At 37.7% G+C, this 12,945-nt stretch overlaps 1 protein-coding gene across 1 annotated transcript; it reads left to right on the forward strand.

The window, feature by feature from the left end:
• The first annotated feature begins 1,840 nt into the window (after positions 1 to 1,840).
• On the forward strand, positions 1,841 to 2,762 carry LOC129729016 (kinesin light chain-like). The gene is made up of 2 exons (XM_055687494.1): positions 1,841 to 1,876; positions 1,956 to 2,762. Exons 1-2 carry the CDS (start codon positions 1,841 to 1,843, stop codon positions 2,760 to 2,762), a joined length of 843 nt encoding a protein of 280 aa, XP_055543469.1.
• Positions 2,763 to 12,945: the final 10,183 nt, after the last annotated feature.

Consider the following 12,945-nt stretch of genomic DNA (forward strand, 5'->3'; position numbering starts at 1 on the left):
TGGAAAAAGTTGAATAAGTGGTTAAACGCATGGCCGAAATATGTTTGCCACTTTCTGAAGCAAACACATTTTGGCCATGCCAAGTTTTGACATCTCTGATTACCGTTCGGCCGTTGCACGTGAACGAAGAAGCAGCTTGTGACAATTTACAGGTAATTACTTCTTAATTTATTACCTTCAACGATATGAAATTGGATGAGAATGCCTGTCAAGCCGCTTAAAGCCAAATCATTTCATTTTCAGATGCCTAAAATTTACAAAAATTCACAGCAGAAGGATGTTCTCCTCAAACCCACTATTTTTGCTCTAAAAATGCCGATGATGATCTTAAATATAATTAGTCCGAACTATTACCATGCACGTCTGTAGATATAAAGGTGGGCCAAAGTAAAAATTTAGTGGATCAAAATATGTTTTTAGTACTTCGTAGAAATTTTGATATTCCTAGGATATTTTTCAATTTTTGCATTGTTGAACGGTGTATAGTAAAATAAACACTTAGCTTTTAACAATGGTATAATAGAGTAGGTATTTATGTTGAAAAATTGTGTTTGTTTTTAATGAACTGTGCGAACACTTCCCAAAGCTGGCCAAAATACCCCCGTTACCCTATAACCGTCATGGCGAAAACAATGAAGCTACTCCATTCAGAAGTGTGCGCGTTCAAAGAACGGTACCCCGCCGCGTCGGAAACGGACAGCGCGTGGCACTTTGTGTACGCCGGATACGACCGTTCCGGCATCTAGAACACTGTGCACCATTGGACAAAAAACAGAGCATCGAAAAATCCCGGTTTCGGACGGCTGACGACCTTGAGCTACAAGAAGAATTTAAGGATGCTGAAAAGAAAGACCTTGGCAAAAATGGCTACATCGATGCGTGCGCTCGGCCGGGAGGTCGTGCAACCGGCTAAACAGTAAAAAAGTACGTTGCGAACATGGATATACATGTCAGGAAGGGGCAATTCCGCCCACTGATACCTGAGCTGCAGACAATGACGCAGTACCAGCGGCTGAATAAAATGGTCGATTTTCCCAACGAATCGAGAGGTAGTGGTGGCGATCGATAATGAGCCCTATCTCACCATGGATTGCAGCGAACTCACGAAGGAAATGAGCTTCAAGGCGAATGTTCCGGTTAATTGCCGCAAGGGCGTAGAATTATTTGCGAGTAAACCAATGTAAATCTTTGCAATTTATATTTTAATCAGTGGAGAATACGACAAAGCAAATACGAGCGCTCTTTTTCATAAATTAAAAAAAAAACAAAGTGACGCGACCAAAGTCACCCCGATTTACGGTATCCTTTCTTTATCACTCTTATAAGATTCCGGTGAAAAAAAATTCTCGTCAACTCAATTTTGAAATCATCTCATATAGGTTAAGAAAACGTAGGTATCTAAAATGAAATCATTTTTATGAACTTTTAGCTAATTTTAATTTTTCATAACTTAAATACGGTAAAACCCGAACAATGATGAACTTTTCTCGGTAAACATAGGTTGTTCTGAAAGTATTCTGTATTGATGAAATGCCAGCCTAGCCTAAAGTTTACCTATAAGAATGGGTAAACTTAAAAGACTGCGGTGTCTTAACCCGTATAATTACTTATTATAACCTGCATGTGATTTCTACGTTGCCCTTCTAGTTTACCTATTGTATTAAGCAAGTCATTGATTTTCAACGAGATCACATGACTATTTAATGATGTGTTCAGACCAAATCTAGCTTTTGCTGCAAACTATTGACGATTTGAAAATAAAACATTATTATCGATGTTATCCAGTATTTTCGGGAAGTTAACCAGTATCTTCATGTGCTGTGTATCGTGTTGTACAAATATGGAAAAAACTGAGCACGACCCAAAAGATGTACAGGTAATGCTCGCTTGAAATAAATGTTTTCCTTTCTCGAAAAACGTCAATCACATTTATCGTTTTTATTTTCCTTTTCCAGACGGAAAGTTTTGAAAACATCGAACTAGGAGGGACACCAAACGGGTTCACTCAAGCTGCTGGAATATTGCCTTCGCAGATAAAAGACGGCGAATATCAAGACGGAGTAAAGGGCTCTGAAGAACCTCCTCCTCGGGAGGAATTTATTGCGGAGAATAACATGAAAAATCAGCATAATTGTTCCACAAATTCAAAACAATTTACTATATTTTGCAACCCGTGCGAGCGCCTACAAACATTAACCGATTTCATCATACGATATGCTTCCCAGGGCTGGGAAACAGAGGCGTTGTCTCTCTGTTTTCAGGTTTTAAAGGATCTCGAAAAAGACAGTTCCTGTCCACATCCGTCGGTGGAAGCCATGTTGAATGGGTTGACGATAGAATACATCAAACAGAATAGATGTAAAGCAGCCGTCGATTTACTGAACCAAGTTTTGATGATTCAAAAGAAAATATTGGGCGAGGGCCATATTGGCGTGAGAGCCACACTTAAAATCCTCGCATCATTGCACGAACATCTTGCTATATATGAAAACGCCGAATCGTTGTCCAAGTCAATGCTAGAAGTTCAGGAAACAGTATTTGGAAAAACTCATGCAGTCGTTGCCAAACAGCTCAACCGCATGGCGTTGATTTGCTTAAACCTGGGAAAATATGAAGAGGCAGAACTATACTACCAGCGAGCATCGAGAAAACATGAGTTACAGCTTGATTCGGGTGACATCGATGTAGCTGAAATTGAGCAAAATTTGGAAAAATGTAATTTGATGAGAAGCGGAAACTTCGATGAATCTGAAATCGTCTAAAGTAGCTCATATTCTTAGCAAGTGTGGCTGCTTAAGCAGAAAAATGAAAAATAAGATCGCTGAAAACATTATTTACCGATTTGATTTGAAACTTCAACCAGCAATATTCACTGCTAACTTTATATGTAAGTAATTATCATTGGTATTATTGCTATTATTTGCAACAGAGTGCATAATAAATAAATAATAATACACTTTCTAATTATGTTTTAATTATATAGGACTATATTCAATTTTTCGATACTTGTCAGATTTTAAACTACAAATTAAGGATACAATCAATTAACAGAAATATATATAATTAAATTATTGTTCATCTTTAATTTCTCACCTTAAATAAGGATAACGTAAAAATAAATGTGTGAAGTAAAAATGACTTACGCAGTTGAGCTTTATTTATTTCGATGATAGCGTGTACAAATTTCGAACGAAAGCACACCAATTGCTTTTCCATTCCCCAGTGAAACACGATTTCATTTCCAACCTATAGTGGTATCCATAGCTTACGTTTTCAATTGGGTTAAAGTTTTACAGCTTGATTTCTAAGTGAAGGGCAAACCATACCAATATTGAAGCCTCTATGACCCGGTCGAATAATGTGCTAAATTTCGACATGCACATGTGCGCACACGGAAGGCACAAATTGATCCCCTATCTGATAAACAACAATCTATGACACACATCATGGAAAAGGTGTTGGGCAAACTGAGCAATCGAAAAAATGTAGAATGAAAATCGATTTTGAAACCAAAACTCACCTTGCATTTTGCTGGCACTTGTGAAAAAAAATTCAGTGTTATTACGCTCGACGATTGTTCGCCATCGCTGTTTTAATTCATATGAGTGAATCGATGCATCCCTGTTTAATGAGAATTGAAATTTTGTATGTTAGATATTACAACTCTCTTATTTTTTATTTGCGAATTTTTTTTTGAAAAGAGGTAAAACCTTAAACTCAACCTGAAATTTTTGGCTTGATAATGACAATTTTTGTTTGTCAGAAGTTCTGACTTTGAGCAAGATACTATACGAAGTATGTAATTTTGCCAAACAAATAAGAGCGAAACCAAATTATCCTGTATTCCCATGAAAGAGTTAAAAATAAACGATAAAAGAATAAAATAATATCTGGTATTGTGAAGAAATCATTCCCATAAAACAGAAAAATATTCGTGGCGATTCGTGCTTAAAAATTGTGAAACATGTGGTCCGCCTTCACCCTGAAAAGAAAATCATATTTTGATCATATTTTATTGCGTAAAAGAATAATCATGCGTCAAATTGCGGCGTGGAACCAACTGGGATACGAGCAACCAAGAAAAAAACGATGAACCGGTGGGAACTTGGTCTTAGGCCGACAGAGAAGGGGTAGCTCTTCTTCTCGGAGAGCAGCTTGCCTGAGTGTCTGTTCTCCATGTTTGGGGCGGCTCAAGCAGCGTCTGATCGGGAGCGGATGGCTGAATTACGAAATGCGGTGTCTCGCCAGCTACACCCAAGACGGCAGCCCTGTCGCGAGCCTAGGTATCCGCAGCCCTGGTAAGGCAGCATGTTGTAATTAAAATACTACGAACAATCAAGAATTAAATACGGACCAGAACAATCGGCAACGACCTAGGCGACGAAATAAAGACGACGATTGGAAGCTCGGTACATGGAACTGTAGATCGCAGAACACCCCGGGTGGCAACCGGAGGATTTGTGGCCGCAGGGCACAGTACTACCAGAGCGGCGGCACAACCAATGCACTGGGTACCGGCTTCATAGTGCTGGGGAGGATGCAGAGTCGTGTGATCAAGTGGCAGGCAATCAGCGACAGGTTATGTTTGTTGAAAATAAAAGACCGGTTCTACAACTACACTATCCTCAATGTACACTCTCACGAAGAAAGACCCGATGGAGAGAAAGAAGCGTTCAACGTACAGCAAACCAAATTGACCATGTTCTCATCGACGGCAGGCTCTTTTCAGATACCACAAACGTATGCACAAATCGCGGTGCGGATATTGGCTCGGACCACTACCTAGTCGCGATAACAAAACTGTCGACCATATACCAGGCGCGACATCGCCGTACCCCGCGGCTTGACATCAAACAGCTCTAGGACCCCACGGCGGAGGAGTTTGGCACATCGCCTCTCGAAGACGGCTGGTACAGCATTCACATAGTTATCGGGGAAACCGCAACGGCGACCCTAGGAGTGGAAGCACCGAGTGACAGAAATGACTCTGCCTCGACGGGGAGTGCGAGGCAGCGATGAATGAGAGGAGCTGGACCTGAGCGATATATCTGGACCGGTCAACGAGAGAGGACAAGGCCAATTAAAAACGGATCATGAACTGGAGGAGCTGGAGCAGCCGTACCGTGCCACTGTGGTCCAGAAATGAAAAAAGGTGGTCAAAAGTCATTTTCTCATAAACGTTACATTTTAGAGCGATACTGTCTTCGGGAAAGTTTTAGAGTAAAAAAAGACCCTTTTTTGGACATCAACAGATCTGTGATTAATCCCCCTACAAGTGAGATAAAAAAAATATTTTCTCTAAAAATCAATATTTTTTATCACTGTCTTTGGCAAAGTTTTCCGAAATAACATAACAAAAAACTTTGCTGAAGACACTAGGTAGCTATTTCTCAATCTTACTGAGCTATCTGATTATGTTTAATGATGTTTAAAAAAAAAAGGTTTTTGCCGTTAAAATTCATATTTTATACCACTATAACTCTGATATTCTTACTGAACTTTTAAAACAACATCAGACCTTTATTTTTTATATGCTACAGCAGATTTTATTTGATGATAATCAGGTTTCTTTCAATTTTACCTGCCAAAAAATTCACTTTTGAGAAGTAATTTCCGATTTTCTGCCGTTTCCCAACACATCCCACGGCAAGATTACCACCAATTGAATTGTCCATGTGCTCTGCACGCACGGCAGTTAAAATTTCTTGCAGAAATTTGCAGAAACTTATAAAATCATGGAACAAAACAACTTCAACGTTAGTTAATTTAAGTCATGTTGATCAATATCGGATCTTTGTTGCGAAAAACATAGCAAGCTTTGCATTTTTACCTTTTGATGCATTTTTTGAAGTATTATCAATGCATGTAAACAATACCCAATTGTTATTGTTGCCTACTAAAGATGAATTATATGAGCGGTACACCTATTCGGGAATATTTGAGCTGAAATTTGAATTTTCAAAAACCACGTGTTTACATGCATCGAGTATACTTCAAAAGATGCATCAAAGGTAAAAATGCAAAGCTTGCTTTGTGTTTAGCAACAAAGATCCGCTATTGATCAACATGACTTAAATGAACTCATGTTAAAGGTGTTTTGTTTTCATGATTTTATAAGTTTCTGCAAATTTCTGCAAGAAATTTTAACTGCCGTGTGTGCAGAGCACATGTACAATTCAATTGGTGGTAATCTTGCCGTGGGATGTGTTGGGAAACGGCAGAAAATCGAAAATTACTTGTCAAAAGTGAATTTTTTGGCAGGAAAAATTGAAAGAAACCTAATTATCATCAAATAAAATCTGCTGTAACCAGAGCCGAATTTAAGGGGGGGCCCGGGCCCCCATATTTTTGGGGCCCCCACAAATCGAGAACAATTTTTCTCTCTATCAAAAATGAGATTTAATCAAAAGTTCGATTTACAGCAAGAATATATGAACAGACCGTGTCGATATAACTTTCAGTCTTTTCTTTAAAGTTATTTTTTCGCGAATGGAATGATACTCATTAACACACCGTTTGATTCGAACCAGTGCACACTGTTGCCTATGTTGCAAAAACGTGATCGAAATTATTTTGACCCAAAACATTGATTTTAGAGCCACAGTGTCTTCAGTAAAGTTGTTTCAGTAATTATTCCCCATATTATGGAAACTAAAATTTTGTGATTAATCTACCTAAAAGTGAGACACGAATTTTATTTTTGTCATTTTTGGATATAAAAATCCACTTTGCTGAGTGAAGTTGTATCACAGTTTATAAAAAACAACTTTGTCGAAGACACCATACTTCTATCTACCAATTTAAATCAACTATTGTGATGTTTTCTTTGGAATGCTCTTTAGAATTAATTTTTAATATAACTTTTTTTAGTGATTTTCTAAAATTTTTCAATGTTCTTCAATGTTGTTAACTATAATAAAACACATAAGGTCACCTAAAAAAGTTTATTTTTATCTCTTTTATTTAATCAGCTACTGAAAATTTTTATGTAATAGAGCTCTCATTTACTAACATATATCTACACTGGAGGCAGCGAGAGACAAATGCCTATATGTGAGTTGAATGATGTTTTACTTATACTTTAATATGAAAATTGTTTAGTCTGCGGATATTTGCAGATTTTGATGATATTTCTTAGTATATTAGTGCATTATTTTAAAAAAATCGTCAATAATGAAAGAAATATGAGAGATAAAAATAAACTTTGTTTGATGAAATCATTTGTTCAGATGTAGCAGACAACATTGTAGAACATTGAAAAATTGTAGAAAATCACCACTAAATGTTATATCGAAAAAATTGATTTTTAGTGGCAATCTGTAGAAAACTCCACAAAAGTCCATTAAAACTGGCAGATAGAAGCACGGTGTTTATAACAAAGCTGTTTTTCATAGAACGTGCTATAACTTTGCCAAACAAAGTGAATTTTTATATGTAAAAATGAAAAAAGTAAAATTTGTTTCTCACTGTTTGGTGGATTAATCACGAAACTGCAACTTCTATAAAATGGAAAATAATTAATGGATCAACATTGCCGAAGCCACTACGGCTCTAAAACCATTGTTTTTTTTTTTGATCAACTCAATTTCCATCACGTTTTTGTAGCTAGGTATGTAAAGCCGAGAAAAAAAATAACCCACAAGTTTTTTATGCATTGCTATTGCTAACTTGTTCGAATCAGAGATACCAGATGTGCTTTGCAAAATGCAGATTTTCAGAGCTCGTGTGCAGATTTTATTGACCTGCAGATGTGTGTAGGCTTTTTCCCTAGTTTCTGTAGATTACTGTCTCGGTCGCCTAATATTTGCACAGTTTTATGAGAACAAATTTTTGCCTGTGGATCGTAATTTTTTCAAATTACGGTAGGTTTTTTTTTATATCAAGAAAAAAATTCCGGTTTTCGAGAAGTTGCAGACTTCTTTTCAAAAACATCTGGCACCTCTGGTGTAAATCTCGTACTCGTATGAAAAATAAATATTTTAGGGCCCCCACTTGGAACTGGGCCCCGGGCCCACACAATCGTAAATCCGGCTCTGGCTGTAACATATAAAAAATAAAAGTCTGATGTTGTTTTAAAAGTTCAGTAAGAATATCTGAGGTATAGTGGTACAAAATATGAATTTTAACGGCAAAAACCTTTTGTTTTAACCATCATTGAACATAATCAGATAGCTCAGTAAGATTGAGAAATAGCTACCTAGTGTCTTCAGCAAAGTTTTTTGTTATGTTATTTTGGAAAACTTTGCCAAAGACGGCGATAAAAAATATTGATTTTTAGAGAAAATATTTTTTTTTATCTCACTTGTAGGGGGATTAATCACGGATCTGTTGATGTCCAAAGAAGAATCTTTTTTACTCTAAAACTTTCACGAAGACAGTATTGCTCTCAAATGTAACGTTTATGAGAAAATGACTTTTGACCACCTTTTTTCATTTCTGGACCACATGCCGATGATACGCGAAAGTTCTACGAGATGGTAAACCACTCTCACAGAGGCTATTTGCCGCAAGCCGACATGTAAAACGACGCGAATGGGAATGCCAGCGAGGTGGTCGACAGGTGGAAGGAGCACTTCATAGGACACCTGAATGGCGATACAGTAAACGGGACCGGAGCAGGAACTGTCTAAGAGCACCAGCAGTAGATGACCGAGTACCAGCCCACGATGCTTATAAAGTTTTTTATGGGATCGGAAAGCTGAAGAACAACAAAGCCGCAGGCAAAGATGGACTACCGAGCGAGCTCTTCAAACATGAGAGAGAGGCACTGGCTAGAGCGCTGCAATGGGTCATTTGTAGGATTTGGGAGGAGGAAAAACCCATCGGAATCGACACAATTTTCACAAGATCTGTTCAACTTCTAGGCTTCGCGGATGACTTTGACGTCATAACACGTAACTTTAGGACGACGGAGGAAACTTACGCCCAACTGAAAACCGAAGCCGGACGAATCGGACTGCGAATAAATGTGTCGAAAACGAAATACATGTAAGCGAGAGGCTCCAAGGAGAACAACATCAGCCTCACAACTCAAGTCTCTGTAGACGGAGATGAGCTTGAGATGGTCGTTGAGCTCGTGTATTCGGGGTCACTAGTGACCGCCGACAACGCATCCGGGCTGGAAATTGTGCCTACTTTTCACTCCGGAAGACACTTCGATCGAGTCGAGTGTGACGGCGCACAAAAACCCTAACATGACCGCTAGTCCTCTACGGAATCGAGACAACAACGCTTCTCGCGGAGGATCTCAACGCTCTTGGAGTTTTCGAACGGAAGGTGCTGCGAACTATCTTCGGTGGAGTACAGACGGACGGCGGAGAATGGCGACGGCGCATGAACCACGAGTTGCACGCGCTACTTGGAGAGAACAAGGCGGAAATCAATGGGTTGCGGTGGGCCGGTCACGTCGTAAGGATGCCAAACGATAATCCTGTGAAATCAATTCTCATCAGCAATTCTGCCGGCACCAGATATAGAGGGACGCAGCGTGCACGATGGCTCGACCAGATCGGAGGAGACTTGCAGTTATTGAGACACCTGGGAAACTGGCGAAACACAGCCAAAACCGAGCAACATGGCGACAACTTCTTGATACAGCACGAGCCACCAGAGTTGCCAATGTTCCAGTTTAAACTGGATTCTTCCAGTTTTTTTTTTTTTTTTTTTTGAGTGATCCAGTCAAACAGTTTAATCCCAGAATCTTCTAGTTTTTTGTTTATTTCCCAGGTTTCTCCAGATTTTTTATGTACTCTAGCTCCGATTGGTTTTCGAAAATATTTTTAGAACGTAAATGTTGTAGAGTGTTAAATCATTGTAACAATTCTTATCTACATTTCCAGCCTATTCTATTTTCTCGCACGAAACACGGCCAACATATAAACTACATAGCAATGATGAGATGAAAAAGGAAAGTAAGATAAGCTCAATTCAGAAACTGACAAATAGACTTTACCAAATCGTGAAAAAAAATCAATTCCAATGATAGCCTAATATGTTATTTAAAAATAAAAACAATCGACCTCAAAAATGTCATATATAGGCGGCATTTACAAAATAGTTTCTATTGCGTAGCAGTTCAAAATATATTCGGACGGATAATTAGATACCAAGAGAAAGCGAACTTATAGATAATTGGAATTTAAACTCCACTGATGTAACGTTAAAATCAGTACTATTGTTAAAAGTTAAAGTGAAGTTCATTTTCATAATTTTGAGATAAATTCATTAGGCCGTTTCAAATTTGATATGATAACAATAAAATTAAAAGAAAAGGAAACCCGAAACAGAACAGTTCCGATTGAAAAAAAATATTTTTTGCAATATTTAAAATTAACATTGGATTCAGTAACCATCACAGAGAAGCTTTATTGCATTTTTTATGCTATTCATTAAATTGTTTTGAAATCCAGTTTCTTCCAGTTTTTTCTTTAGCATTCTTCCAGTTTAAATGAAATTTTTATTGGCAACTCTGCGAGCCACTATGGCTTTGTCTGATTGGTTAGGTAAGTAAGAATTAGCGATTATGCTCAGACAGCTACCGTGGAATGCGGTGAAATTATTCAGTGGGATGAAATTAATCACCTGAAAATTCGTGATAAAAAATACTAATCAACAGATATTACTCTTACAACAATAGGCACTGTTAACGTGTCCTTAAACCCAACTTTTGCATGATTCACATACCTGTCAAAGTTAACCCTTGCATGCCCGGTGCAATTTTTCATATTTTCGAAAAAAAACTTCTAACTCAGTCAAAACTCAATCAAATTCGATCGAACAAATTTCCGAATAACAAAAAAAGTATTGAATTTACTTAAAGCAATCCTAGTTGAGGGTTAATTACGCTAAATTTGGAGAAGCGAGTAAAGTTTGATAAAAGCTCAAAAAATGTAGTTTTCAACAATGATCCAACAATGAAACCATTAAAGAAATACTGATGAATTCGCAAGAAACCACAAAGATTTTAATTTCAGAGCTAGTTTTTGTGCTTTTGCAACAAACCGAATTGAAATCAGTCTAACGACGATCAAATAAGAGCAAACTTAGCAACAAGCAGCTCGTAAACCAAAATAAACAAATTTTAACCTGAAATATCGTTATTTTAGTTTCCAAACTAGCTGTAAAATTTCACCAATAGCCATAGAGGTTTACTGGAGCACATACCAGTACTTGTTTTAAAATTATACTATTTTTGGAAAAATGTGCATGAAGCTAGTTAATTGGAAACCATTATAAAAATTGATCAATTTCACCCCGTTCGATGGTATCAAAGTTACTTTGGATGTTTACAAAAAAAAACATCAAAACAGTAAAGCTTGAGTTATTTAGTATCTAGATACTAAACACGGGTCTGAACAATTTAAATGAAATAAAAATGTTGAGCACCCAAAACGAAGGTCAGTTACTGTATATTAAAGCGAACTTAGTGAAAAAAATATTCCTAGGTACTTGATTTTGATGAAACCTGGAACTTTTTTTCAAATGCCTTTCATCATAGACCATCATAACTTTACCCTTCATCATGGACACTCTGTTAAGAGCGGCCATTTTGTTCTCCCATCTCTTCATCTCTATCGCATAGTGAGTCAACTTTACCACTCTTCTTCAACTTTTGTTTGACAACTACTCAATATTTCGAAAACATCAGTGACTTCAAAGAATTTTTGTCTGGGAAGCTGTCCATAATTCATCTTCGCGTACGTGTCGTCGTCCTTGAGCAGTTGAAGTGCTATATTGAAACAAACAGATAAATTTATTTAAAAAAAACACTTTAATTTCAAATTTATTCAATTTTATTTTTGAAACTTCACTGGTCAAGTTCAACTTGTTCGCCCTTGAGTTTGACCACTCGCTGCAAACGAGGGAGGAACGCACCGCACGAGGCCCGCGAACGTGGTTATTTATAACAGGTTGCCGCCAGATGTCGCTTCAGAACTTCCATTTTCATGTTTTTTAGAGCAGACAAACATTTCTCCGGTGGAGAAGCCGATAGGTTTTAGGTCCGGTGAATTCACCGGAAAATGTTTCGCAATCCAGAGTAGGGGTACCCTCGCTTTGTGAGCCGGCGATTACAAAACAGCTTACATCTAAGGCACATATATACATAAGGGTGGGACAAAAAATAAATGTTAGCTCCCATGCACTTTTCGTGTTCCTTATGGGTCCCATAACAACTGTGTAACTTTTCAGATCGATCGGTGAAACACCCGATTTGCGCCCGGTTTTTAAAGTTTCCATACGATTTTATTTGAGAAAATACACTTTTCAATACTTATTCTCTATAGATGTCAACTTGGCTCTTAAAAAATATCAATACATGATATTTGTAGGAAATTTTCCTGGGAAAAACTCTTCTGAAGACCGTAAGGCACTACGATGCTTGTAGAAACAGCAATTCACCCCAAACTGATTGAATATCTGACGGGCGGCTCACCATTGAAATTTTCCAGCAACACTGCTACAGCATGCTGCTATTGCAAACTTACTTAAGGGGTTATATACCTTCTTGGTCGAGAAAAATGAGGGAAGTTTAAATTTATTTGTAAGTGCATAGCACCATTTTCATTGTATCAAAGTGGTATTTCTCTGAAAGTACAGTTTATCAGCAACAAAAAATACGTTTGATTTTGAGATATACCAATTATTACTGGAGTAATGGCCGTTTCCCCGAAACACTATTTTTCTGCAGAGGCTTGCGGTAATCCTGATAGAGACTCAGCGAGTCAACCGAAATTGAAAAAAACTCATATTATTTCATCAGTGTAGAAGTGTGCCGGGTCCTTGAACGATCGCTTTTATGAGTATTTTGTTTTCAGTGCAAACGGGAACATTTTTCCAAAAAAATGCACCTTTTGAGCGCTAAAAATTGCATTAAAAAATTTTTTGCGGCAAAATGTAACTGTATGTTTCAAAAAGCGATCGTTCAAGGACCGGTGAATTTAATAA

This window comes from Wyeomyia smithii, chromosome 3 (genome assembly GCF_029784165.1).
Source record: "Wyeomyia smithii strain HCP4-BCI-WySm-NY-G18 chromosome 3, ASM2978416v1, whole genome shotgun sequence".
NCBI classification, from domain to species: domain Eukaryota; kingdom Metazoa; phylum Arthropoda; class Insecta; order Diptera; family Culicidae; genus Wyeomyia; species Wyeomyia smithii.